The sequence below is a fragment of the Lagenorhynchus albirostris genome, chromosome 3 (assembly GCF_949774975.1).
Source record: "Lagenorhynchus albirostris chromosome 3, mLagAlb1.1, whole genome shotgun sequence".
In the NCBI taxonomy this organism is placed as follows: domain Eukaryota; kingdom Metazoa; phylum Chordata; class Mammalia; order Artiodactyla; family Delphinidae; genus Lagenorhynchus; species Lagenorhynchus albirostris.
Window position 1 is genome coordinate 115,042,310 of NC_083097.1, and position 25,304 is coordinate 115,067,613.

At 40.1% G+C, this 25,304-nt stretch overlaps 1 protein-coding gene and 1 non-coding gene across 4 annotated transcripts; both read right to left on the minus strand.

Annotated features, from left to right (window-relative positions):
• Positions 1-556: 556 nt before the first annotated feature.
• Positions 557-23,486, minus strand: CDC23 (cell division cycle 23). 3 transcript variants are annotated; one of them, XM_060146276.1, is made up of 17 exons: positions 23,326-23,361; positions 23,168-23,240; positions 19,918-19,946; positions 19,438-19,575; positions 18,448-18,490; positions 17,591-17,696; positions 17,364-17,496; positions 15,615-15,792; positions 15,432-15,529; positions 15,209-15,290; positions 4,629-4,782; positions 4,389-4,508; positions 3,993-4,068; positions 3,604-3,665; positions 2,824-2,902; positions 2,627-2,746; positions 557-1,785 (listed from the first exon to the last, which is right to left on the minus strand). In XM_060146276.1, exons 4-17 carry the CDS (start codon positions 19,558-19,560, stop codon positions 1,615-1,617), a joined length of 1,545 nt encoding a protein of 514 aa, XP_060002259.1. In that variant the 5' UTR covers positions 19,561-19,575; positions 19,918-19,946; positions 23,168-23,240; positions 23,326-23,361; the 3' UTR covers positions 557-1,614. The 3 variants fall into 3 exon arrangements, with proteins under 3 accessions (XP_060002259.1, XP_060002257.1, XP_060002258.1); XM_060146274.1 differs by lacking the exon at positions 19,918-19,946 and having other exon boundaries at positions 23,326-23,486; XM_060146275.1 differs by lacking the exons at positions 19,918-19,946; positions 23,168-23,240 and having other exon boundaries at positions 23,326-23,462.
• Positions 19,062-19,183, minus strand: LOC132518954 (small nucleolar RNA ACA64). Its single transcript, XR_009540067.1, has one exon. It is a non-coding gene; the product is annotated as a small nucleolar RNA ACA64 (small nucleolar RNA).
• Positions 23,487-25,304: the final 1,818 nt, after the last annotated feature.

Here is a 25,304-nt window from a genome sequence, read left to right on the forward strand (position 1 = left end):
ATTGAAAATCAAGTATCATTCGGGCCCCTGGGAACTTTGCACAGGAATGGCAGTGCAGACCAGCAACTGGTGCACAGCTAACCCAAGAAAGCTTGGCAAGAAATTAATTCAAGGGACATTAGATATTCTAAACCTTCCTTAATATAAAATGAAGTGTCACCAATAAAGATGTTAAAAAACCCAAAAAACAAAAACAGGTTAATTAACTAAATGATTAAAAGGTTAATAAAAAAGTTATTCATAAAAAAATAAAATAAAATGAAGTGTCATACATTAGGAGATGAATGGGTAACAAACTTGTTTTGGAACAAAAATAAAGGAAGGCTGGGCCCTGAGCTCAGAATAACCCATAGCATCTACTGTACAAATTCATTACAGCAGGCATTATAGTCATGGCATATTACCTCCTACTGAATGCACAAGCACAGGCCTGAAACTCTCCCAAGAGCATAGCAAGAATGATTACTTTTACCTTGTCTAATAGATGAAGGCTAGAAAAAAAACATTCTTGTGGAGATGGGGGGGCATGTGGGGGGGAGACAATTATGGCAAAATATTTATTAAAACAGACCGACTCTAAGAGTTTATTTTTATCTGTACAATCACAGAAGTTATCACACCCAAATGTCCATGAAACTCTCTGTAACCCTGCCTCCTTGCTGTGCTTTAGTAGGTGTATAGCTAACTCTATAGACATCTTTTCCCCTTAGTAGGGGCCATCAGCAGTTCCACACTCAGTGAGAGTCCTTTTGCCCCTTCTTTTGTTCAACTCTAGTAAGTTACTTCCAATTTGAAAGCTTCTAGGAGACGCCTCAAAACCAAAACGCCAGGGCTTCGCTGGTGGCGCAGTGGTTGAGAGTCCGCCTGCTGATGCAGGGGACACGGGTTCGTGCCCCGGTCCGGGAAGATCCCGCATGCCGCAGAGTGGCTGGGCCCGTGAGCCATGGCCACTGAGCCTGCGCGTCTGGAGCCTGTGCTCCACAACAGGAGAGGCCACAGCAGTGAGAGGCCTGCATCCCGCAAAAAAAAAAAACAAAACAAAAAACGGCAGAATGTCTTCCCAGTAAGAACAAAAGTATACCTTCACCCCATTTAAACCTAATCTCTGATATCAGAATAGTCATGCTCAGCAAATCAAAGAATGATGAGTCATGTCTATCCAGTGCCCTGACCTTCCTAGGGTATCCAGTGCCCTACTATCAGCAGAGGGTAGAGTTGCAAGCTTTTCTCCCTTCTTTCTTCCTTGCCTCTCTAAAGAAATCTCCCACTCCCAGCAGCATTTAAACTTTGTCCCTGTAGCCTTGCCTGTGCTAAAGTGCTGTTAAAGGGATGTTTTGGGGGGGCAAAAAGGTCTGGGGAAAAAGGCCAAGATCTATAGCCACTCTGAACAGAAGGGAGATAGAAGTGCTTCAAACTGGCAAAGACAGGCTCTGTTCCTGCCAGGATTCTTCTGTCAGTCTACTGTGCAGGTGATTCTATAAACTCCCCAAGGAGCTGTTTCCATGTGTACAAACAAAAAGAACTAAGGTCCTTGGAAGAATAGACGTGGCTGTTCTTTACATGGAGGTAAGGCTTAATATGGGTCTGGCAATGTGCTGGCTTGAAAGTAGCCAACTATGGTGTGACTGAAGACAGGTTGAGTGGAGAAACTCTGCGTGTGGGAGTGTTGTTAGCAGACAGTGAAGCAGGGAGGAAAAAGGGAGCAGGCATCTCGGTGGAGGGAGTCTCGCCTTGGTTCCGAAGCTGTAGGATTTGCCGGAGCAAGGCCTTGCCTTCTTCCCGGGTCTGAAACAAAGTCAGGCAAATGTGTCAAAATATGTCCAAGGCTTTTCTCAAAAACAGTTTCTAAAATACTGACATACAAAAAAAAAAAAAAAAAAGAAACAAAGAATAAAATACTGACATACAAAGTTCCACAGAACAAGGTAGCCTTTCCAGTCACCCTGTTTTATTTTTTTTTTAATCTTTATTGGAGTATAATTGCTTCACAATACTGTGTTAGTTTCTATTGCACACCAAAGTGAGTCAGCCATATGCATACATATGTCCCCATATCCCCTCCCTCTTGAGCCACGGCAATCAGAGAAGAAAAAGAAATAAAAGGAATACAAATTGGAAGAGAAGAAGTAAAACTGTCACTGTTTGCAGATGACGTGATACTATACATAGAAAATCCTAAAGATGCCCCCAGAAAACTACTAGAACTAATCAATTAATTTGGTAAGGTTGCAGGATACAAAATTAATGCACAGAAATCTCTGGCATTCCAATACACCAACAATGAAAAATCAGAGAAATTAAGGAAACAACCCCATTTGCCATCGCACAAAAAGAATAAAATACCTAGGAATAAACCTGCCTAAGGAGGTGAAAGACTTGTACTCAGAAAACTATTAAACACTGATGAAAGAAATCAAAGATGACTTAAACAGATGGAGAAATAGACCATGTTCTTGGATTGGAAGAATCAATATTGTGAAAATGACTATACTACCCAAAGCAATCTACAGATTGAATGCAAACCACTCACCCTCTTAACCACCTTCCACTTTCCACCCCCAGATCATAGTAAAGTCATGTGCTAGAACCTAAAATCCAAACCTTTTACTAAAGAACCGATACTCACATCATTGAATGCACAGCACTTTTGGGCACAAGCTGAAGCTTCATCCCACAGCTTGCACTTAAAATAATACTGGGCCAGATAGCGGAAAGCAGTGCTCTCCTCCAAGTGTTCCACTATTTCCTAGATAAGGAAATCAGGAATGACTGAGGTGACAAGAATAAGATCAGCGACCCAATTCTCATGCTCATGACACATACCCCACACGAATAGATATCTTGGATATATTTGATGTAACATTGGGCTGCCTGTTCTGACTCAGTCAACTGTTCATGAAGCCTACAAAAGAAATTGGTCTTTAAGTATAAATCATATCTCAAAGCAAGCTAGTGATAAAAAGTAAAAGCACACAGTTAAGATAAAAAAAATGATAATACATAGACAAGTACAAATTTTGACATAAATGACACAGTGGGACCCAGAACAGTATTAGTGCCCAGAGGTGGTGGTTACTTCATCAAAGCTTAGAATCATTACTCTGCTACTGGTGATGGAGGAAAAGTTAGTAAACACTTAAGCTGGTTAATATACCATTGCAAAAATTCCCTGGTAATACCCTGAGTGAGATTAAAAAAGATACCAAGCAATTCAGATTTTTTGTAAGAATCCAGAAAAGAACTGGCAGGAATGAAATTGCATTTAAGAACCTCTTTCCTTATCATTTCTGAGTTATTCCTTATTTTCCTGGGCCTTATCAGGAGGAGATTAGTACCTAAAGTAGTTTTCCTAGACTGCTCTGACATAAAAATTTCATTTCTTTCAATTCATTCTTGAATTTTCCAAATAGGAAAACAATTCCTCTTCAAAGAGAAGTAGCATTCTTTTGAGTCGAGATGGCTAAATTTCCAGATCAGTAATCATACACTGTGCTACATCCCCTCATTCATGTAGATGATGGATGGGAAGCTCTAGAATGTGCAGGACCCACCTCACCAGAGAAGCCAACAGAAATATCACTAGCGTGTCACTCTTTCACTCACTTTGCCAGTTTCACCAGAGCCATCTTTTCCACATCTCCCACGGCGTAAGCTCTCCAATAGCACTGTCAAAAAAATAAATAAACCGGTCACTTCAACCACTGCCCCATGTGCCATGACTAATCACATAGAGACTCAGGTCCTGCAAGCCAGAAGTTCAGACTTGGAGAATACAAAGCATTTTTACTAGATCTGATAGGTCCAGGCTACATACTAACATTCCCACTAATGATGTCAGCCCAACTTTGCTTTATACACCCTATGTGCCTATAAATATTCAGACTTCCCTATGTAGATAGATCTACATGAAGGAAAATTAAGCACAGATAGCTCAACCCCTCATCCAAACAGCAGATTTCCACACAAACTCTTCAGGACCCAATTTCAGATACCTTTTTGGCTTCCACTAGTTGATTGAGTTTCTCATAACATTCTCCTAAAGCGACCAGCATACGAGAATCATTGGGCCTGAGAGGGAAGAGAAATAGGAAATCCAAGCAAAAACTGAAGTCCTCCCTTGAGGAACCACCACCACTATTTCAAAGCTATGAAGGGAATGGGCTTTAATCCAATACCTCATGTAATTATATTATTTTGTGTTCACAATTATACAATTAACACGTTAGTAGAATACACTACATAAAAATGACCAAACAACATATGTCATGTTTAAACTCAGGTCTCTAAGAGTCCAAACCATTCACTGTGATTCTTCAATAGCTATCAAAAGAGAAAGAAGAGTGTCAGCCCTTCCCACAACAAACACATCATCAAGTGGCCCGACTTACCGAAGCTGGTGGGCCCGTCTATAATAATAAAGGCAATAAAATGGCATCTTAAGGATTTCATAGGTCTGCCCAAGGCCATACCAGGCTCTGTAGTCCCGTTTATTGACCTCAATAGCATGCCTAAGAAATGGAAGAGAGACTGGTAAGAGAGCAGAATCAAAGTTAGCGACTTGCAGGCTCAATAGAGACTCCTAAAATCACAACAATCTGCTCCATCTCCCCCTCCAACTAAATGCTCACCTATAAGCCTGAATAGCAGCAGATGTGTTCTTCATTTCCATGTACTCATGTCCCATCAGCGTCCAGGCACCAAGATACCGAGGATTCAATTTCAGTGCTCTCTGGAAATACAAGGCTGCTTTCTCATGCTGAGAACGCAAACTATAATAATTGCCTAATTGAAAGACAAACAAACAAAACATATAAATAACTAGAAAGGCAAAAATAAGTCACTAAAATAGGCAGCATTCCACAGAGTAGGCATGAACCATAACCCATTCCCCCGAAGTCCTTGCAGAAAAGCCAAATTCTACATATGGGCAACATCATCATTCCCTTGGAAAATATATTTTATCTATTACACATTCTGGTGTTTTTTAAAAAAAAGTTTCCTAACACCACAAAGATTTTCTTCATTTTATTTCCTCTCAATATAGCACTTATACATATATTTCCTTAATAAAGGGTAGGAAATTCCTAGAGTATGCTTTAGATTGGTGGTTTTCCAACTATCTTCCTAGGTTTCTAAGGAGGTACCTAAAGGATTAAAAAGGTAGCACTCTGAACTCCCCTCTTCCACAAGAATCAAGGAAGTTCTATTATCATTGGTCTTAAAAAGAATATATGAAAGATTTTAAGATTCTATAAAAACTTTTATTTGAAGAAAGGGAATAAAGGCCATCTTTCTTATACTAACTAGTAAATGGATAAACGAAATGTAGTATATATCCAGACAACAAAATACTTCTCAGCAGTAAAAAGAGAAGAACTACTGACATATGTTGCAACATGGACAAACCTCGAAAAAGAGCTCAGTGAAAAAAGCTAGACAATAAGACTAAATATTCCAAGATTCCACTTATATGAAATTTCCAGAAAATGCAAAACTATACAGATAGAAGGCAGATCTGCTGGGGATTGGGAGTAGGGCTGACTGCAAATAGACCCAAGGGAACTTTTTGGGATGATGGAGTGTTCTAAACTGGATTATGATTATGGTTACACAACAGTATAAATTAGTAAAAACTCAGTGAACTGTAAGCTTAAGATAAGTAAATTTTATGTTATGTAAATTATCCCTCAATAAAGCTATTTTTAATATATACCAATAAAATGGACAACCTAGAAGAAATGGACATATTCCTAGAAATGTATAAGCTCCCAAGATTAAATCAGGAATAAGTAGAAAATATGAACAGACCAATTACCAGTAATGAAAATGAATCAGTAATAAAACAACTCCCAACCAAAAAAGTCCAGAACCAGATGGCTTCACAGGTGAATTTTACCAAACATTTAGATAAGAGCTAACACTTATCTTTTCCAAGTTATTCCAAAAAATTGCAGAGCAAGAAATGTTTCCAAACTCATTCTACAAAGCCAGCATCACCGATACCAAAACCAAAGATACCACAAAAAAAGAAAATTACAGGCCAATATCACTAATGAACATAGATGAAAAAATCCTCAATAAAGTATTAGCAAACTGAATCCAACAATACATTAAAAGGATCATACATCATGATCAAGTGGGATTTATCCCAGGGATGCAAGGATGGTTCAATATCTGCAAATCAATCAATGTGATACACCACACTAACAAAACGAAGAATAAAAATTATATGATCATCTTGATACAGAAAAAGCTTTTGACAAAATTCAACATGCATTTATGATAAAAACTCTCCACAAAGTAGGTATAGAGGGAACATCAACATAATAAAGGCCATATATGATAAGCCCACAGCTAACATCATACTCAAAGGTGAAAAGCTAAAAACTTTTCCTCTAAGATCAGGAAAAAAATCAAGGATGCCCACTTTTGTGACTTTTTTCAATGTAGTACTCAAAGTCTTAGCCACAGCAATTGGATAAGAAAAAGAAATAAAAGGAATCCAAATTAGAAAGGAAGAAGTAAAACTGCCACTGTTTACAGATGACATGATTCTATACATAGAAAATCCTAAAGATGTCACCAAAAAATTACTAGAGCTCATCAATGAATTCAGTAAAGTTGCACACTACAAAATTAATACAGAAATCTGTTGCATTTCTATACACTAATGACAAACTACCAGAAAGAGAAATTAATGAAACAATCCCATTTACAATCACACCCAAAAAAATAAAATACCTAAGAGTAAATCTAATTAAGGAGTTAAAAGACTTGTACTCAGAAAACAAAATACACTGATGAAAGAAAATGAAGACACAAACAGAAAGATACACTTTGTTTATGGATTTGAACCATTAATATTATTAAAATGACCATACTACCCAAGACAATCTACAGATTCAATGCAATCCCTAACAAAATACCAACGGTGGGACTTCCCTGGTGGTCCAGTGGTTAAGACTCTGTGCTCCCAATGCAGGGGGCCCAGATTTAATCCCTGGTCAGGGAACGAGATCCCGCATGCCACAACTAAAGATCCCACATGCCACAACTAAAGATCCCGCATGCTGCAACAAAGACGCCACACGCGGCAATGAATATTCTGTGTGCTGCAACTAAGACTCAGTGCAGCCAAATAAATAAATAAATATTTAAAAAAAAATACCAATGGGATTTTTCACAGACCAGAACAAATAATCCCAAAATTTGTACGGGAACACAAAAGACCTTGAACAGACAAAACAATCTTGAGAAAGAAGAACAAAACAGGAAGCATCACATTCCCTGACTTCAGACTATACTACTAAGCTACAGTGATCAAAACAGTATGGTACTGGTCCAGAAACTCACGCACTTATGGTTAATTAATCATGACAAAGGAGGCAAGAATATACAATGGGGAAAAGACCGCCTCCAATAAGTGATGCTGGGAAAACTGGACAGCTACATGTAACAGAATGAAATTAGAACATTTTCTCATACCATATAAAAAAATAAACTCAAAATGGATTAAAGATCTAAATGTAAGAACAGAAACCATTAAAACTCCTAGGAGAAAACAGAGGCAAAACACTCTTTGACAGGAATCATAGCAACATTTTTTTGGATCCATCACCTAAGGCAAAGAAACAAAAGCAAAAATAAACAAATGTGATCTAATTAGACCGAAAAGCTTTTGCACAGCAAACAAAACAATCAACAAAACGAAAAGACAGGGACTTCCCTGGTGGCACAGTGGTTAAGAATCCACCTGCCAATGCAGGAGACATGGGTTTGATCCTACATGCCGTGGAGCAACTAAACCCATGCACCACGACAACTGAGCCCGTGCTCTAGAGCCCACAAGCCCAAGTACTGAAGCCTGCGCGCCTAGAGCCCGTGCGCCACAACAAGAGAAGCCACCACAATGAGAAGCCTGTGAACCGCAACGAAGAGTAGCCCCTGCTTGTCACAACTAGAGAAAGCCTATGCACAGCAACAAAAACCCAATGCAGCCAAAAATAAATTAATTAATTAAAACAAAACAAAACAAAACAAAAAGACAGCTTACTGAATGGGAGAAAATATTTGCAAATGATATCCAAAATATATAAACAGTTCATACAACTTAATATCAAAAAAACAAACAACCCAGTCAAGAAATGGTCAGAAGACTTGATAGACATTTTTCCAAAGAAGACGTACAGATGGCCAATAGGCACATGAAAAGATGCTCAATATCATTAATCATCAGAAAAGCAAATCATGGGGCTTCCCTGGTGGCGCAGTGGTTAAGAATCCGCCTGCCAATGCAGGGGACACGGGTTTGAGCCCTGGTCCAGGAAGATCCCACATGCCGCAGAGCAGCTAAGCCCGTGTGCCGCAACTATTGACCCTGCGCTCCAGAGTCCATGAGCCACAACTACTGAGACCATGCGCCACAACTACTGAAGCCCGCGTGCCTAGAACCCGTGTTCCGCAACAAGAGAAGCCACCGCAATAAGAAGCCCACACACCACAACAAAGAGTAGCCCCCAACTAAAAGAAAGCCTAACTAAAAGAAAGCCCATGTGCAGCAACTCCTAGAAGAAAACCGCAACTAAACGAAAGCCCACGTGCAGTAACAAGGACCCTACACAGCCAAAAATAAATAATTTTTTTTTTTTTAAAAAAAAGAAAAGCAGATCAAAACCACAATGAGATATCACCTCACAACTGTCAGAATGGCTATCATCAAAAAGACCACAAATAACAAATGTTAGTGAGGATGTGGAGAGAAGGGAACATTTGTACACTGTTGGTAGGAATGTTAATTGGTGCAGCCACTAGGGAGAACAGTATGGAGGTTCCTCAAAAACCTGAAAATAGAACTACGATATGATCTAACAATTCCACTTCTGGGTATATATTCAAGGAAAACAAAAACACAAATTTGAAAAGATACATGCACCCCAATGTTCACAGCAATATTATTTACAATAGCCAAGATATGGAAGCAACCTAAGTGTCCATCAACAGAGGAATGGATAAAGAAGATGTGGTATACATACATAATGGACTACTACTCAGCCATTAAAAAGAATGAAATTTTGCCATTTGCAACAACATGGATGGATCTGGAAGGTATTATGCTTAGTGAAATGTCAATTTGAGAAAGACAAACTAAATATTATCACTTATACATGGAATCTAAAAAATAAAACAAATGAATGAATATAACAGAACAGAAACAGACTCACAGATATAGAGAACAAACTAGTGGTTACCTATGGGGAGAGGGAAGTGGGGAGGGCAAGATAGGCATAGGGGATTAAGAGGTACAAACTACTACGTGTAAAATAAATAAGCTACAAGGAAATATTGTACAGCACAGGGAATATGGCCAATATTTTATAGAACTTTAAACGGAGTATAATCTATAAAAAACTTGAATCACTATGTTGTACACCTGAAACTAATACTGTAAATCAACTATACCTCAATTTTTTTAAAAAAAAGAGGGCTTCCCTGGTGGCGCAGTCGTTAAGAATCCGCCTGCCAATGCAGGGGACACGGGTTCGAGCCCTGGTCCGGGAAGATCCCACATGTCATGGAGCAACTAAGCCCGCAAGCCACAACTACTGAGCCCGCGTGCTTAGAGCCCGTGCTCAACAAGAGAAGTGAGCGCACCGCAACAGAGTAGCCCCCGTTCGCCACAACTAGAGAAAACCCGCGTGCAGCAGCAAAGACCCAATGCAGCCAAAAATTAAATAAATGAATAAATTCATTTAAAAAAATAAATAAATAAAAATAATAAATAATAAAAGAAGAAAAAACAATTTGAGATATACCAAGACTCTGAGGGATTTTTCATGAGATATTGTTGAGTGAGAAAAGTAAAATACAGAGAAATGTGTGTAATATGATCCTATTTTTGTAAGCAAACAGCCCATTAAACCCTGCATATGTGTATGTGTATGTTTCATGTGGTATGGGACATGCTAACACAAGTATATTAAAGGAGGAAAGGTGCAGTGAGGGAAAAAAACCCTGCACTTTAAAAAAATTTCCGTTATGTATAAATTGCATGTGCATAAACTAGATAAAAAGATGGATTTAAATGTATATATACTAATTTACAGAGATAATGATATACTGTCAAATGGAAAAAGCAAATTGCAGAGAAATTATACAATTCCACTTTGGTAAAAAACAAGTAATAAGATTTCTATATATGTGTTTGTCTTTGCTTTTAATTTGTCTAGATTCAGCTGTCAGTTTGATTCAGAAGAAATTATTTATAACAATTGTCTGTATCACCTAAGATCATTCAAGTTCACATTCACCTGGGAAAAAAGCAAGATGGAGGGCTTTATGTCCTATAAAAGGATACCTTTGCTTCTGCCACTGACTCAGACCCAGAGACAGAGGAATAAGCAAACTCTAGGCAGATTGTCCAAAGGTTAACTTCTGTAATAGAATAGGAGAAGTGAAGTAGTGGTAGCAAGGGTATAAGCTTTAGCTGCTAAAGGAGTCAGGATGAAAAGGAGGTGTTAAGGAAGTCAGAACAGGCAAGTTCTGGGCAAAGATTAAGTAGATGAGATTTTCTGACCAGTTGGAACAGCTAAAATGTACTGAATGATTACAATGTGCTGGGCAACTTACATTGTTAAAAGTGCTTTTTATATGTTAATTTACTTACTCCTCACAACGAATACATGGGAGAATGTTCTACTGTTATTATCCCTTTATGGATGAGGAAAGTATAGCACACAGAAGTTAAATCCAATGTCACACAGCTAGTTAGTAACAAAACCAAGATTTAAACTTGGGCAGTTTTGTTCCAGAGTCCAAATCTTAACCATGCTATACTGTAATATATACATATATAAATACATATACATATTTGTTTGTGTGTGTGTGTGTGTGTGTGTGTGTGTGTGTAAAGCTGCCTCTCAGAGACTGGGACTCCAGAAAAGATGCAGAGGAAGCATTCAATTCACATCAAGACATAACTGCAGAAGCAAGGACTAAACAAGTAGGAGATTCTTGCCATCACTCTATTCTTAAGTTGTTTCATTCTCTTTCAGGTCTTCAGTTTCTTCTCGTCTCTCTCCACCCTTCTTTCTCCTTTGTGAAAGCTGAAATATATTTTTTGTCATATCTAATGTTCCTTTTTCTTGATTTTTAAGATAGGTGGGCTGAATTCAACAAACATTTATTGACCATAAGTCAGGAACTTCGCTAGGCATTACAGATACACTGAAGAACAAACAGTTCATTAAGAAGTTTACCAATCAAACGATTATTTAAAAAACCAGATGGGAATTCCCTGGCAGTCCAGTGGTTAGGACTCCGCACTCTCACTGCCAAGGGCCAGTGTTCAAACCCTGGTCCGGGAAATAAGATCCTGCAAGCCACGAGGCATGGCCAAAAAATAAATAAATACATAAAATAAAAAAAAACAGAAACTCCTAAAGCATTACTCTTCATATGTACATATCCTTTGATTTTGTTTTGTTTGGTTTATTTTTTGCGGTACGCGGGCCTCTCACTGCTGTGGCCTCTCCTGTTGCGGCGCACAGGCTCCGGATGCGCAGGCTCAGCGGTCATGGCTCACGGGCCCAGCCACCCCACGGCATGTGGGATCTTCCCGGACCGGGGCACGAACCCGTGTCCCCTGCATCGCCAGGCGGACTCTCAACCACTGCACCACCAGGGAAGCCCATATCCTTTTTTTTTTTTTTTTTTTTTTTTTTTTAGCCCATATCCTTTGATTTTAACTGGCTTTAAGTTAGTAAGCTAAAAAAGGAACAGTTCATTATCTCCCCTACCTCTGTTTCCTTTCTTCAGGTGAAGGACACTGTTATCAATCTGGTTACCCATTCACCAATTCCTGTAAGTTCTACTTCCTAAATATCTTCTAAATCTAATCGCCTCTCTTCATTCCTCCTGCCAATACCTCAGCTTGGGCTCTCATCATCTCTAGACTGGATTATTGCAAAAGCCTCCTTGTTGGTCTTGCCCTTTTTCTAATCCTCCCAGCACACTGTCTCCTGTTATCATTTGAAAATGAAAATCTAAAAACATTTATCATTCTCTGGTTTAAAATCCTTCAGAAGACTTCTCCTGCCTTAAGAATAAAATCCAAACTTTTAGTAAGGCACAAAAGGCTCTTCAAGATCTGGCCCCGTTCATACATTCCCTCCTCCCACACCATGCTTCAGGACACTAAACTATTTCAGGATCACTGACTGTTTCACACTTCAATGCCTCTGCACTGCAATACCCTTCCCAAGTCAATCCATCTCCTCCTTTAGTGAACTCTTTCTCTCCTGCCCATCCTTCAGGTATCACCTTCTCAAGAAGCCTTCCCTCATCAGACTGGATTAGCTACTTTTCCTATATACTCTCTTAGCATCCTATGTTTACTTCAATCATAACCCTCAACCCACTATATTATAGTTGTTTCTTACTGGTCTTCCTCAGTAGGTAATGAGGTAGATACTGCAACACAAACCACCACATCTGGCACTCAGAAGATGTTCAAAAGATGTTTTCTGAATAAACTGGAGTTCTATCCTCACTTTAACAGACTTTATACTTCATTCTCAATGCTCTGATATTGAAAAGATTATTTGTTCCTCTTACCTATGTTCCCATAGGATTTTTCTTTTTTTAATATTTATTTCCCATACTACACTACAACTTCCTAAAGGGCTGGAAATATTTATTGAATGACTGAATTGAAATTCTATCAGTTTACTAACAACATCCTAACATACAAATGTATGTTCTCAATGCAGTGTCACCAAAGACCCAGGAACAGGGTCTTTCATCTCCAGGAAACTTAGGCTTTCAATCACAACCAACCAAGTTTACTTTTATCCAAGAGTGGCCATTCATCTATTTATGTCAACTGATTATCAGGTCACAGTAGTGTGGCCAAGTACATAGGGCCATGGTTCTCAACCAAGGATGATTCTGACCCCAAGAGGTTATTTGGCTTTATCTGCACAACTGGGGGAAAGAGGTTACTGACATCTAGTGGGTAGAGCTGGGTATACTTCTAACACCCTGCAATGTATAGGACAGACCCCCACAAAAGAAATTATCAGCCAAAAATGTCAATAGAGCCAAGAGTGAGACACCCTGATACAGAAAGATACACTCTCATCTCTTTTCATAGGATTGGAAATTCTTACAAACATTTTAGTAATATTAGTAAGTTTAAAATACACAGGCTTTTTTTTTTTTAAATACACAGGACCTCCCTGGTGGTCCAGTGGTAAAGAATCTGCCTTCCAATGCAGGGGACACGGGTTCAATCCCTGGTCAGGGAACTAAGATCCCACATGACATGGGGCAACTAAGCCGTGCGCCACAACTACTGAGCCTGCATGCTGCAAACTAGAGTCCACGCACTCTGGAGCCCGCACGCCACAACTACAGAGCCCATGCACTCTGGAGCCCACGCACCACAGCTAGAGAGAAGCCCACGTGCCACAGCAAAGAGCCCACGCCGCAACAGAAGATCCTGCATGCCTCAACAAAGACCCCGCGTGTCGCAGCAAAGAGCCCACACCGCAACAGAAGATCCTGCATGCCTCAACAAGGACCCTGCGTGTCGCAACTAAGACCCGACACAGCTAAAAAATAAATAAATAGGGGCTTCCTTGGTGGCGCAATGGTTGAGAGTCCGCCTGCCAATGCAGGGGACACGGGTTTGTGCCCCAGTCCCGGAGGATCCCACATGCCGCAGAGCGGCTGGGCCCGTGGGCCATGGCCGCTGAGCCTATGCATCCGGAGCCTGTGCTCCACAACAGGAGAGGCCACAACAGTGAGAGGCCCGCATACCGCAAAAAAATAATAATAAACAAATAAAATAATAATTTTAAAATATAGGGACTTCCCTGGTGGTGCAGTGGTTAAGAATCCGCCTGCCAATGCAGGGGACACGGGTTCGAGCCCTGGTCCAGGAAGATCCCACATCCGCCGAGCAACTAAGCCTGTGCGCCACAACTACTGAAGCCCACGTGCCTAGAGCCCGTGCTCTGCAACAAGAGAAGCCACCACAATGGGAAGCCCACGCACCACAACGAAGAATAGCCCCCGCTCACCACAACTAGAGAAAGCCCGCGTGCAGCAACAAAGACCCAACGCAGCCAAAAATAAAATAGATAAATTTACTAAAATAAAAAACCCACATATATATATAAAAAATACACACGTTTTTGATCCAGCCTTTCAAGGAACTAATTATACAGAAATAGTTGCATAAACATGCAAAAATAAATATATACATACAAAGATGTTTCCTGAAGCAATTTTTATGTTAACAAACACTAGCCACAACTTATACAACAGAAAATGATTAAATAAAAATAATGGCACATCTATATAATAAAATACTAAATAGCCATCAAAAATAATACAATACAACTCTACATGTACTAGCATGGAAAGATGGAAAAGATATATTGTTAGGTTAAAAAAAAGGACATTACAAAGCAGTGTGTATAATGATACAGTTTTTGCAAGCAAACCATACACACACACATACACCATTTATAGTACTCACACAGAAAAATATTCTGGAGTCATATCCACCAATCTTGGGGGTGGGATTACAGTGATCCTTCACATTCTATTGTATATAATTTTGTTACCTTTTTTTTTTTATAAATTTATTTTATTTATTTATTTTTGGCTGCGTTGGGTCTTCGTTGCTGTGCACGGCATTTCTCTAGTTGTGGTGAGCGGGGGCTACTCTTTGTTGTGGTGCGTGGGCTCCTCATTACGGTGGCTTCTCTGTTGTGGAGCACGGGCTCTAGGCACGTGGGCTCAGTAGTTGTGGCACATGGGCTCTAGAGCACAGGCTCAGTAGTTGTGGAGCAAGGGCCCAGTTGCTCCGCGGCATGTGGGATATTCCTGGACCAGGGCTCGAACCCGTGTCCCCTGCATTGGCAGGCGGATTCTTAACCACTGCGCCACCAAGGAAGTCCCAATTTTGTTACCTTTGACACTTATTTTTTTTGGCTGTGCTGTGAGGCATGCAGGAATGCAGGATCCCAGTTCCCCGACCAGGCATCGAACCCATGTCCCCTGCAGTGGGTGCACGGAGTCCTAACCACTGGACCGCCACGGAATTCCCTTTTTTTCTTTTGACACTTTTATATTATTGTTATTTTTACATTTGGATTACTCACAATAAAGATAAAAAAAGAAAAAAGATGGTGACTCTTACCAATTACACAGCATGTTTCTACACGATATTTATCAATCTCACAGAGGTTGTGAGCCAGATAACTCAACTCAGATTTCATGCTCTGAAAGAAAAGAAAGACGATCTAAGCATGAAAAAGGAACCCCTACATAATTGTTCTTGTAGCTAATGCTACTAGGTGACAATCCAACCCAGGAGATCAAAGCACAAAAGAGCTTAAGTCCAAGCAAAGGAAGGAGCTCACCCTGACATAAAGAAGGTTGGAGAATGTGTCCATATTTTCAATCCTGTAAGGGTCTTGTTTCCTTAGCTCATTAAAAATAGAGAGGGCTTTGTCGATATCTGCAGAAAGAAGACAGAGAGTTCAGAAAACAACACAGCACTACCTTCAGGGTTTGATGGTATTTCGTTGTCCTTATTCACTCACCTCTGATATTGTGATAGGCAACTGCAATTTGGGAAACAATATATGAGCTCTTAGAGAAGCCCACATCAATGAGATTCTGATACTTTTGCAGGGCCTCCTCTATCAACTGCAACTCTGTGTATATATGAGCCAGAAAAAACTCTTTCATCCAGGTGTCTGGCAAAGACAGGAACTTCAGCTGGCAGCAGGAGAGAGAGGAACACACTTAATATACTTTGACCTCTCTCCCAAATGAACATCAAGGAACTATATTGTCTAAAAGAATTTATCACCAAAATTTTATTAGAGTACCTAATAATGAACACAGGGCAGTTCAATTAAGTGAACAGGACTTACAAGCACAATAGGGAGGAATAGGGAGGAATGGTCTAGCTGGGGACAGCTTCAAAGAAACGACAGGATTTGAGGCGAGCCTTGGAGGATGGGTAGAAACTGAATAGAAAAAGGGAGAGGAAGAGAAAAAAGACAACATTCTAGGTAAGGACAATAAAAATAGAGGAAAAACAGTCATAATGAGTGTGGGTAAATAGAATGAGGCAACTAGCTCAGTTTGAGGGGAGGCTATGTGTTGGGAAGAAGTGGAAAAATAAGACTGAACTGATAGGGTGGGTCCTATGCTGCAACAGGAAATGGGATGCAACAGGAAACCACTGCAATTTTTGACAGAAGAATGACATGATGACATGGGTGCTTTAAGAATAAGTTTGGAAACAGTATGTCAGATGGCTTGGAAATGGGAGTATAAAAATGGGAAAGTTAGATAGAAAGTATTTATTACTTTTAAGTAATCCAAATTTGAGATGATAACCAAGACAGCAAAGGAAACCAAGAGAAAGAGATGCAGACAAGAAGGTAACCATGGCAATGTCTGGCGACTGACTAGATAAAGGGAAATAAGAGAAAGGGAAGAGACAAAATATGACTCTGAGGAGTCAAGACTGGGTGCATCCTGAGAAACAGAGATACAACTGAGAGTCCATCAAGTTGGGAGGAAGAAAGAGAATTTGGTAGGCAAGATGAGAAATTTGGTTTTGCATATTCTGAGTTCAGAGATAAAACAAACTTTTAATGAAAGTCTAGTAGGCAGTTAGAGATAGGTAAATACAAGTAAACCAAGATTGAGATTTCAGACACAAATGTAGTAGCATGTATCACTATTGGGGAAAATCAACCAGCCCTTGGTCCTTTAGAGCCAACAAAAGGAAGTGTGTTGTTGCTTCTATTAACTATTGAATAACAGCAAAATAAACTTTGTAGACAATGTTCTCTAACAATGACTAATAAAACAATGCAGTTTATAAAGCAATTTCATATACATTATTTCATTAATTAACAAATCTCTAAATCTCAACAGAGACCTATGAGAGCTCAGAAGAAACATTAAAAATGTTTTTAACTCAATTCTTGATATCAGAGAAATCGTTCCTATAGCATCTTTGGAATTAGTAGAGAAACTATAATAACATTTAGTCTATAAAACAAGTTACAGTAAAACTTGAATGTGAAAACATGAATATGAAAAGATACTCTAAGTCAACTGAATGCAAATGCAACAGCAGCTACCAAACAAGATCTAGACATCAGTCTTTCAAATAAAGACCTAAATCCCAACAGTGAAAGAGACTAGAGAAGGAGCAAAGAGGTAGCTATAATGAAAGGTTTAGCAAAACTTTCTCCCCCTACCCCATTATTAAAGAATTACATAAGACTTGAAGCAGAAGATTTTTTACATAGCTCATCTCAATTTACCATCTCCTTGTCTGTAATCAAGTTACAGAGCTCTAGCCAGGCTCCCCAATGCAAAGGCAAAACATGAGTAGCCTCCACAAACACATCAATGGCCTCTTTCACCAAGTCCAGCTTTCGAAGCACCACACCATACCTAGGAAAGAAGGGAACGATCACAGAAGTTAACAACATCTCCCCTCTACTCAGAAGAATATCTCACATAAGTTCCAAATTACTATAACACTTACAGATAAAGGCCAAATCCATCAAGCTCCCGAGCCTGGTGTTTTTTGCTGAGCTCCACTCTCAATTCTCTGAGAGCCTCATTTTTCACTTGACCTTTCTCCAGTGGGCCTAGGAAAGAAACAGAGTTTCTGATCTAAGGGTAGACTGCTGTTTTTCATTTCATAGACCTAGATATTCCCTTTGGCATCAACCAAAGTTACACCTGGAACTTCCAGCAAACACTCACAAGTGGCCAATGACATCTTTTTTTTTTTTTTGCGGTACGTGGGCCTCTCACTGTTGTGGCCTCTCCCGTTGCGGAGCACAGGCTCCAGACGCGCAGCCTCAGTGGCCATGGCTAACGGGCCCAGCTGCTCCGCGGCACGTGGGATCATCCCGGACCAGGGCACGAACCCATGTCCCCTGCACTGGCAGGTGGACTCCCAACCACTGCGCCACCAGGGAAGCCCCCTCCAATGACATCTTACACAGTCCATTTACTTTATTATAGAAACTGCAACTGATAAGTGGTCTGCAGTCATATTTTGTTAGGCCCACACAGGTTTTTAAAAATCTGAATTAATTATCAATGCTGAAAACTCAGAAGCCTCAACTAAAAATCTAAATTTCCAGGTTCAGGTTGCAGGAAACAGGTTAGGGCCAGCGGAAGAAAGCCCCTGACAACACCAGGCCCACATTCCCATAGGGCAACCCTCAGAGGGAGCTGGGTGACAACCAGCCAGTTGTGCTCTCCAATTTGCAAACTCCTCCTCAGTGGACTCCTCCTCAGTCCACTTCCCATGTTTATATTAACTGCCTGGCTCCTACAGGCATTATAGAGTTTGTTTTAGTCCAAAAGGTAAGAGAAAGAAATTCATACCTAGGCTATCAACTGTTTCATCATCCTTCTTCTTTTCTCCAGACTGTAAGAGAAAATCAATAAATAGGTCTTTTTTCCGCTTATTCTGAAACCTGTAGCAGCCTGATTCAACCAAAAAGTCCAACCAAAATGACATCTACTATTGGTCACTAATTTTAAACAACTATTCGGGGGCTCCCACTGGCCAAATCTAGAATAATCTGAGTACCAAAATGATAAAGTGAAATAATGAATTATAAACAATTAAAAATACAGGAATTCTTGAGTCCATACTGATACTAGATAAATGCATAAATAAGTGGAGAAGGGGAAGACAGACTCTTGCTTAGAATTTACTACTCAAGAGAGTGCTGGAGTAGAAAATCATCATTTTGCAACATTTTAATAAAGAATACTTCAGGCAAAAATTAACAATGAATTTCTTGACTAATGGTTATTTAGGTTTTTAATTTTTTTGTCTATTACAAAAAACCCTTCAATGAACAGCCCTGTACATATATATATCCTTGTGCACACACTGAAGTATTTCTATTGGACAAGCTAAGTTTCTTAAGGAAGAATTGTTTGGGCATAGTATTTCAAATTGACATAATCTGCCCAGAGCAGCAGCCCACACATGTTGGGGCATGGGTTTCATCTCCCCATACCAAGGAGTGGGTGGTGGGCTGAGGCCCCAGTGGTTCTGGGTGCCAAATCTCACCCACAGGCACGCCAACCAAACCAACGCCAAACTACTTTTACTCCTGAAACAGAGTGTCTACTGCCCCATACCTTTGTCAATAATGAATATTACCAATATTTTTATATTTTCTTTCGTACTATCATTTTTTTTACTTTACTTATGATGTCTTCTTTATTATTGCTAAGTATTTATAAAGTACATTCACCAAGTAGACTTTTGCTAAACTATTTGAAGATTAAACTTGCTACTGGGATTCTAAATATGGATGCTTCACTGACAGCAGAATGACATCTTAAAATGGCCCTCACCAGATATCTAGAATACATGTACAGGAAATAGGCTTTCTTGCTATTGCAGCCATGCAGGAAATGTGCTGCCCGATCATACTCTTTAACGTCAAAGTAGGCCTTGGCCAGGGTGTAAGCATCCATATCCTGAGCATCCTCCTAAAAAAGAGACAAGTTAATGTAAGTGGTTAGGAACAGGATAACAAAAGTTCAAATCCAAGAATATTCATTAATTTCAAGATGTAAGAAAAGATAATTATTTTCCTCCTCCCAAAAACCTAATACTTATTTATTAGTTTATGAAGTAAGGTCACAGAACATTTTTTCAAAATAAAAGCTTGGGGACAATATTAAAATTTAAAAAAATAAACCAATGCACTCAGAAACTTTTATTGTTTCTGCAAATGTTGTGGGAAATTGCATATGCTTTAGTGTTAGGGACTTGGATTTAAATTCTGACTGCTTGATTTCCTGGTTTCAAGACATTAGTAGGGAACTTACTTAGCTTCTCTGAGTATTCACTTCTTCATCTGTAAAATGGAGCCAGTAATACGGATTTGATATGAGGAAAAAGTGAGAAAGTCATGAAAAATGTCTAGCATTAATATGTGACATGCCTTTCCTTCGGCAGACTTTTAAATTTCCACATAAATGCAACATGCTGTGGAATTACTTATACTTTTTGTATTTCAACAAAGTTTTGACATGTTAGTATTGTAAAAACCAAAAAAACACAGCTATAATTCTCTATGTAAAAAAAAAAAAAATGAAATGATGCACATTTGAGGTAAAAACATACAATCCCCGCAAATTCTAAGGATAAGTTGATTAAAACTTTAGTAATTTCATTCTCCTCATCCTTCATGTCCAAATATTACCAGCACAAAACTGGAACCAAAATTATGTTCAATATTTTCTTCATTGGATGAAAATGTCCTAAATATGGCCATTCAGCTTAGGATTGTGGTGGCCCTTTTCACATACACTCACCATTTACTTATTTCTTCTCCTGCCTCTCTCACCTGCATTGTATCTTTTGGATTAAGGAACATTCATTGTTTTTAAGTGTGTGTGTGTGTGTGTGTGTGTGTGTGTGTGTGTGTGTGTGTGTGTGTGTGTGTGGTTGGTAGGGGTGGTAATCAAGAAATGCCATCTTCAGGAAAAATAAAATGGATTATGATAAAGATCTTTCAGATGACACAGACTATGTAAACATATATACTATAGATCATACATAAAATGTATTCCTATCTCATTTAATTGTCTCAATATCCTCACAAAGTAAATACTATTATCCACAGATGGGGAAAACTGTGGCTCAGGAGGTTAATTAAGTTGCCAAAAGTCACTAGTATGGCTGAGATTTGAACCCAGAGCTGTCTGGATCCAAAATCAGTTTCGTGCTGTTGTATTGGGCTGGCCAAAAAGTCCATTCGGTTTTTTCCATTAGATGGCTCTAGTAGTGCTTAGTTGTCTTTAACTTCATTTGAAACAATTTTGTTAGAGTGTATTGTGACAGCTGTCGCATCAGGGTTTTTTTTTTTTAATATTTATTTATTATTTATTTTTGGCTGTGTTGGGTCTTCGTTTCTTTTTTTTTTTTTTTTTTTTTTTTGCGGTACGCGGGCCTCTCACTGTTGTGGCCTCTCGCGTTGTGGAGCACAGGCTCCGGACGCGCAGGCTCAGCGGCCATGGCTCACGGGACCAGCCGCTCCGCGGCATGTGGGATCTTCCCAGACCAGGGTACAAACCCGTGTCCCCTACATCCGCAGGCAAACTCTCAACCACTGCGCCACCAGGGAAGCCCGGGTCTTCGTTTCTGTGCGAGGGCTTTCTCTAGGTGCGGCAAGCAGGGGCCACTCTTCATCGCGGTGCGCGGGCCTCTCACTAACGCGGCCTCTCTTGTTGCGGAACACAGGCTCCAGACCCGCAGGCTCAGTAGTTGTGGCTCACGGGCTAGCTGCTCCGCGGCATGTGGGATCCTCCCAGACCAGGGCTCGAACCCGTGTCTCCTGCATTGGCAGGCAGACTCTCAACCACTGCGCCACCAGGGAAGCCCTCAGGGTTAATTTTTTTAAAAACTTATCAAAACTGGTGAACTTCTGTGTAGCCATTTTAATATTGAAGATAGAAGGAAAAAAGCAACATTTTCCGCATATTATGCTTTATTATTTCAAGAAAGGTAAAAATGCAACTGAAACGCAAAAAAAGATTTGTGCAGTGTATGGAGACGGTGCTGTGACTGATCGAACGTGTCAAAAGTGGTCTGCAAAGTTTCGTGCAGGAGATTTCTCACTGGATGAGGCTGCATGGTTGGGTAGACCAGTTGAAGCTGATAGCAATCAAATTGAGATGTTAATTGAGAACAAGCAACGTTATACCATGCAGGAGATAGCTGATATACTCAAAATATCCAAATCAAGAGTTGAAAATCATTTGCACCAGCCTGGTTATATGAATTGCTTTGATGTTTGGGTTACACGTAAGTTAAGCGGAAAAAAACCTTCTTGACTGTTTTTCCGCATGTGTTTTTCTCTCTTAAATGCAATGAAAACGTTCCGTTTTTAAAACAATTGTGACGGGCAATGAAAAGTGTATAGATACTGTACAATAATGTGGAACAGAAGAGATCGTGAAGCAAGCGAAATGAACCACCATCAACCACACCAAAGGCCGGTTTTCATCCAAAGAAGGTGATGTTGTGTATATGGTGCAATTGGAAAGGCGTCCTCTATTATGAGCTCCTTCCGGAAAACCAAACAATTAATTCCAACGAGTACTGCTCCCAATTAGACCAACTGAAACAGCACTTGATGAAAAGCCTCCAGAATTAGTCAACAGAATACGCATAATCTCCCATCAGGATAACGCACGACTGCATGTTTCTTTGATGACCAGGCAAAAACTGTTACAGCTTGGCTGGGAAGTTCTGATTCAACTGCTGTATTCACCAGACATTGCACCTTTGGATTTCCATTTATTTAGGTCTTTACAAAATTCTCTTAATGGAAAAAATTTCAATTCCCTGGAAGACTGTAAAAGGCACCTGGAACAGTTCTTTGCTCAAAAAGATAAAAAGTTTTGGGGGCTTCCCCGGTGGCGCAATGGTTGAGAGTCCACCTGCCGATGCAGGAGACACGGGTTCGTGCCCCGGTCCGGGAAGATCCCACATGCCACGGAGTGACTGGGCCCGTGGGCCATGGCCGCTAAGCCTGCGCGTCCGGAGCCTGTGCTCCGCAACGGGAGAGGCCACAGCAGTGAGAGGGCCGCGTACCGCAAAAAAAAAAGAAAAAAAAAAAGATAAAAACTTTTGGTAAGATGGAATTATGAAGTTGCCTGAAAAATGTGAGGAGGTAGTGGAACAGTGAATACGTTGTTCAATAAACTTCTTGGTGAAAATGCGTGATTTGTATTTTTATTTTAAAACCGAAGGAACTTTTTGGCCAATCCAATAAAAACCTTTGACGCTTCTCCCCGTTATGAATACTATCTAGGTTGAGCTAGAAAACCTAAAAGGCTGAAATCTTAAGCAAGGATTGTTTACTAATCTCTCCAGCTTAAGTAAGAGCACCACTAAGTCTTTCAAAACTCAGCAAAAACATACAGATAAAATCGCTTAAAACACCCAGCTCTTTGAATGCTTGAATTTCCCCTACAAACATCCCTGCTAAGCAGTATGCTCCCTTCCGGTGACAGAGCACTCAGTATCTCTTCTGATGATGGGGAGCACTCAATGTGAAGACGTGCTTACCTCTGTAATAGGCGGCGGCGGCTGCAGCTCGGACAGAGGCAACGCCGGGAGGGAGAAGGCCAACTCCGCAGACCTGGAACACCCACACAAACTGAATCAGCTAAAGACTCCCAAGGCCGAGGATCCAAGCCCGGTCCCCTCGGACTCCGACATCTTACCATTTGCTACTGTGCAGTAGGCCCCGCTCCCGGGTAAGGCCCGCGATAAGTAGCAGCTGCTTTTTAATTTCCCGCAAATTTGAGAAATCGCCGCTCGATGACAGGGCGGGGACCACGGCAGCCGACACTGACACCGGGACTACAGAAGAGCTGGCAGCCATTTTCCTGTCTTGGCCACCCCAGCCAATCACCAGCGAAAATACTAGCTGCCCCTCCGCACCAAAAAAGTCTGTCTGTTATTGGCACGCTCTTGCTCCAGAGAAACCAATCAGAAATCTTCCTTCTCGTAACGTCAGTAAGAGGCGGGGAGGGAAGAGGCAATTACTTCTCCGATTGGCGAAGAACTAGTGGGGCGCGAAAGTTAGAACAAGAAAGAGGGGGGATAGCCACGACTTCTGGGCGGGGCAGAGAGGAATGAGTGATTGGGAAGGTGGCTTGGGAAACTAGGGTTGGGAATAGGGGCAAGACAGTGCAGAATTATGTGATTGGACGAAAGATAAGAGTGTAGTTCTTGGGTAGATTCTGTGCCGCTGGATGACATAGTGGTGTATGTGTGTAGCAAGGATGTCTGGTATCCTCTAGATTTTTTCTTAAAGAAGTAAATTGTATGGCCACAGGTGGAGAATTCTTCCTCTTTACCCACCTTTTTCTTACCCCGGGGGAGTGGGGAGGGTAACTAACATTTATTGAGGGCTTACCTTATGACAGGTTCTGTACTTTTACATACATAATCGGGTTTAACCATTAAAACAGCTCTATGATATTGTATCATCCCAGTTTTACAGATGAAGAAAACGAAAGCTCAGAGAGTTTGCATCACTCTTCCAAGGAGAGTGTTTAGATTATAACCCAGCTCTGACTCCAAAACCCAGAGTTCTTAAACACTACATGAACATTTTCAACCTGTTTTATTTTTAACCCTTTCATAGTAATATATGGTTTTACCAACTCCCTTGGGAATGTTTTGAACCCATTCTTTGGGTGTTATATAGAAGTGATTTTAAGTAAATCATGTTGTTTAGATTAACATGTATTATTAAAGATTGTATTCTAAAGTCAACTTTATCGCAACATACTATACAGTGCATGAAGGCAAAATTCTACTTTTTTCTTGTTTCATAAGTGTTGCACACTTTGTTTTAAATTTATAATTTAAGAAAAATGATTTGTTAGCAAATACAAAAATTACAGTATATCATACATCTACTCATGTGTATCTATGTATATATATTTGTATATATATACTGAATATAAACTGAATAAATACTGACACATAAAATGAAATGTAACTGTTTATGGCATTATAGATAGATAATGCTTTTATGACTTGTTTAGAATTCTTATATTTGCCCTTTAAAATGTTATTGTTTATTTTTATAATTGTCTATAATTTTATAGTTTTTGTTTTGTTTTTAAATAACAAGAAAATAGAGATGATTTCAATATGCTTTTGGCAAGCACTTATTTACAAACAACACATTTTTAGTGTAGCCAGTCTTTTGTCCCAATGAATGAAAAGATAAATTGGATATAATTGTCACACAATTTTTAAAAATAAATTTATTTATTTATTTTTGGCTATATCGGGCCTTTGTTGCTGCGCACGGGATCTTCTCTAATTGCGTCGAGCGGGGGCTACTCCTCGTTGTAGTGCGTGGGCTTCTCATTGTGGTGGCTTCTCTTGTTGCAGAGCACAGGCTCTAGGTGCATGGGCTTCAGTAGTTGTGGCACGTGGGCTCAGTAGTTGTGGTGCTCGGGCTTAATTGCTCCACGGCATGTGAGATCTTCCCAGACCAGGTATCGAACCCGTGTCCCCTGCCTTGGCAGGCAGATTCTGAACCACTGAACCACCAGGGAAGCCCATTGTGGGTAAATTTTTAAAATATATATGACTTAAAATAAAACACTACAACAGTCAAATCCACCATGGAGGCTTCCAGTGTTCAGCTGAGTAATACAGCTGACCCTTGAACAACATG

Coding starts and splice junctions, on each gene's coding strand:
- CDC23 (XM_060146274.1), bottom strand. CDS start 23,486: ATGGCTGCCAGCTCTTCTGTAGTCCCGGTGTCAGTGTCGGCTGCCGTG. Junction 17,697..18,447: donor TGAAACAGTTGATAGCCTAG/GTATGAATTTCT, acceptor TTTCTTTCCTAG/GCCCACTGGAGAAAGGTCAA. Junction 4,509..4,628: donor GCTGCTATTCAGGCTTATAG/GTGAGCATTTAG, acceptor TCCATTTCTTAG/GCATGCTATTGAGGTCAATA.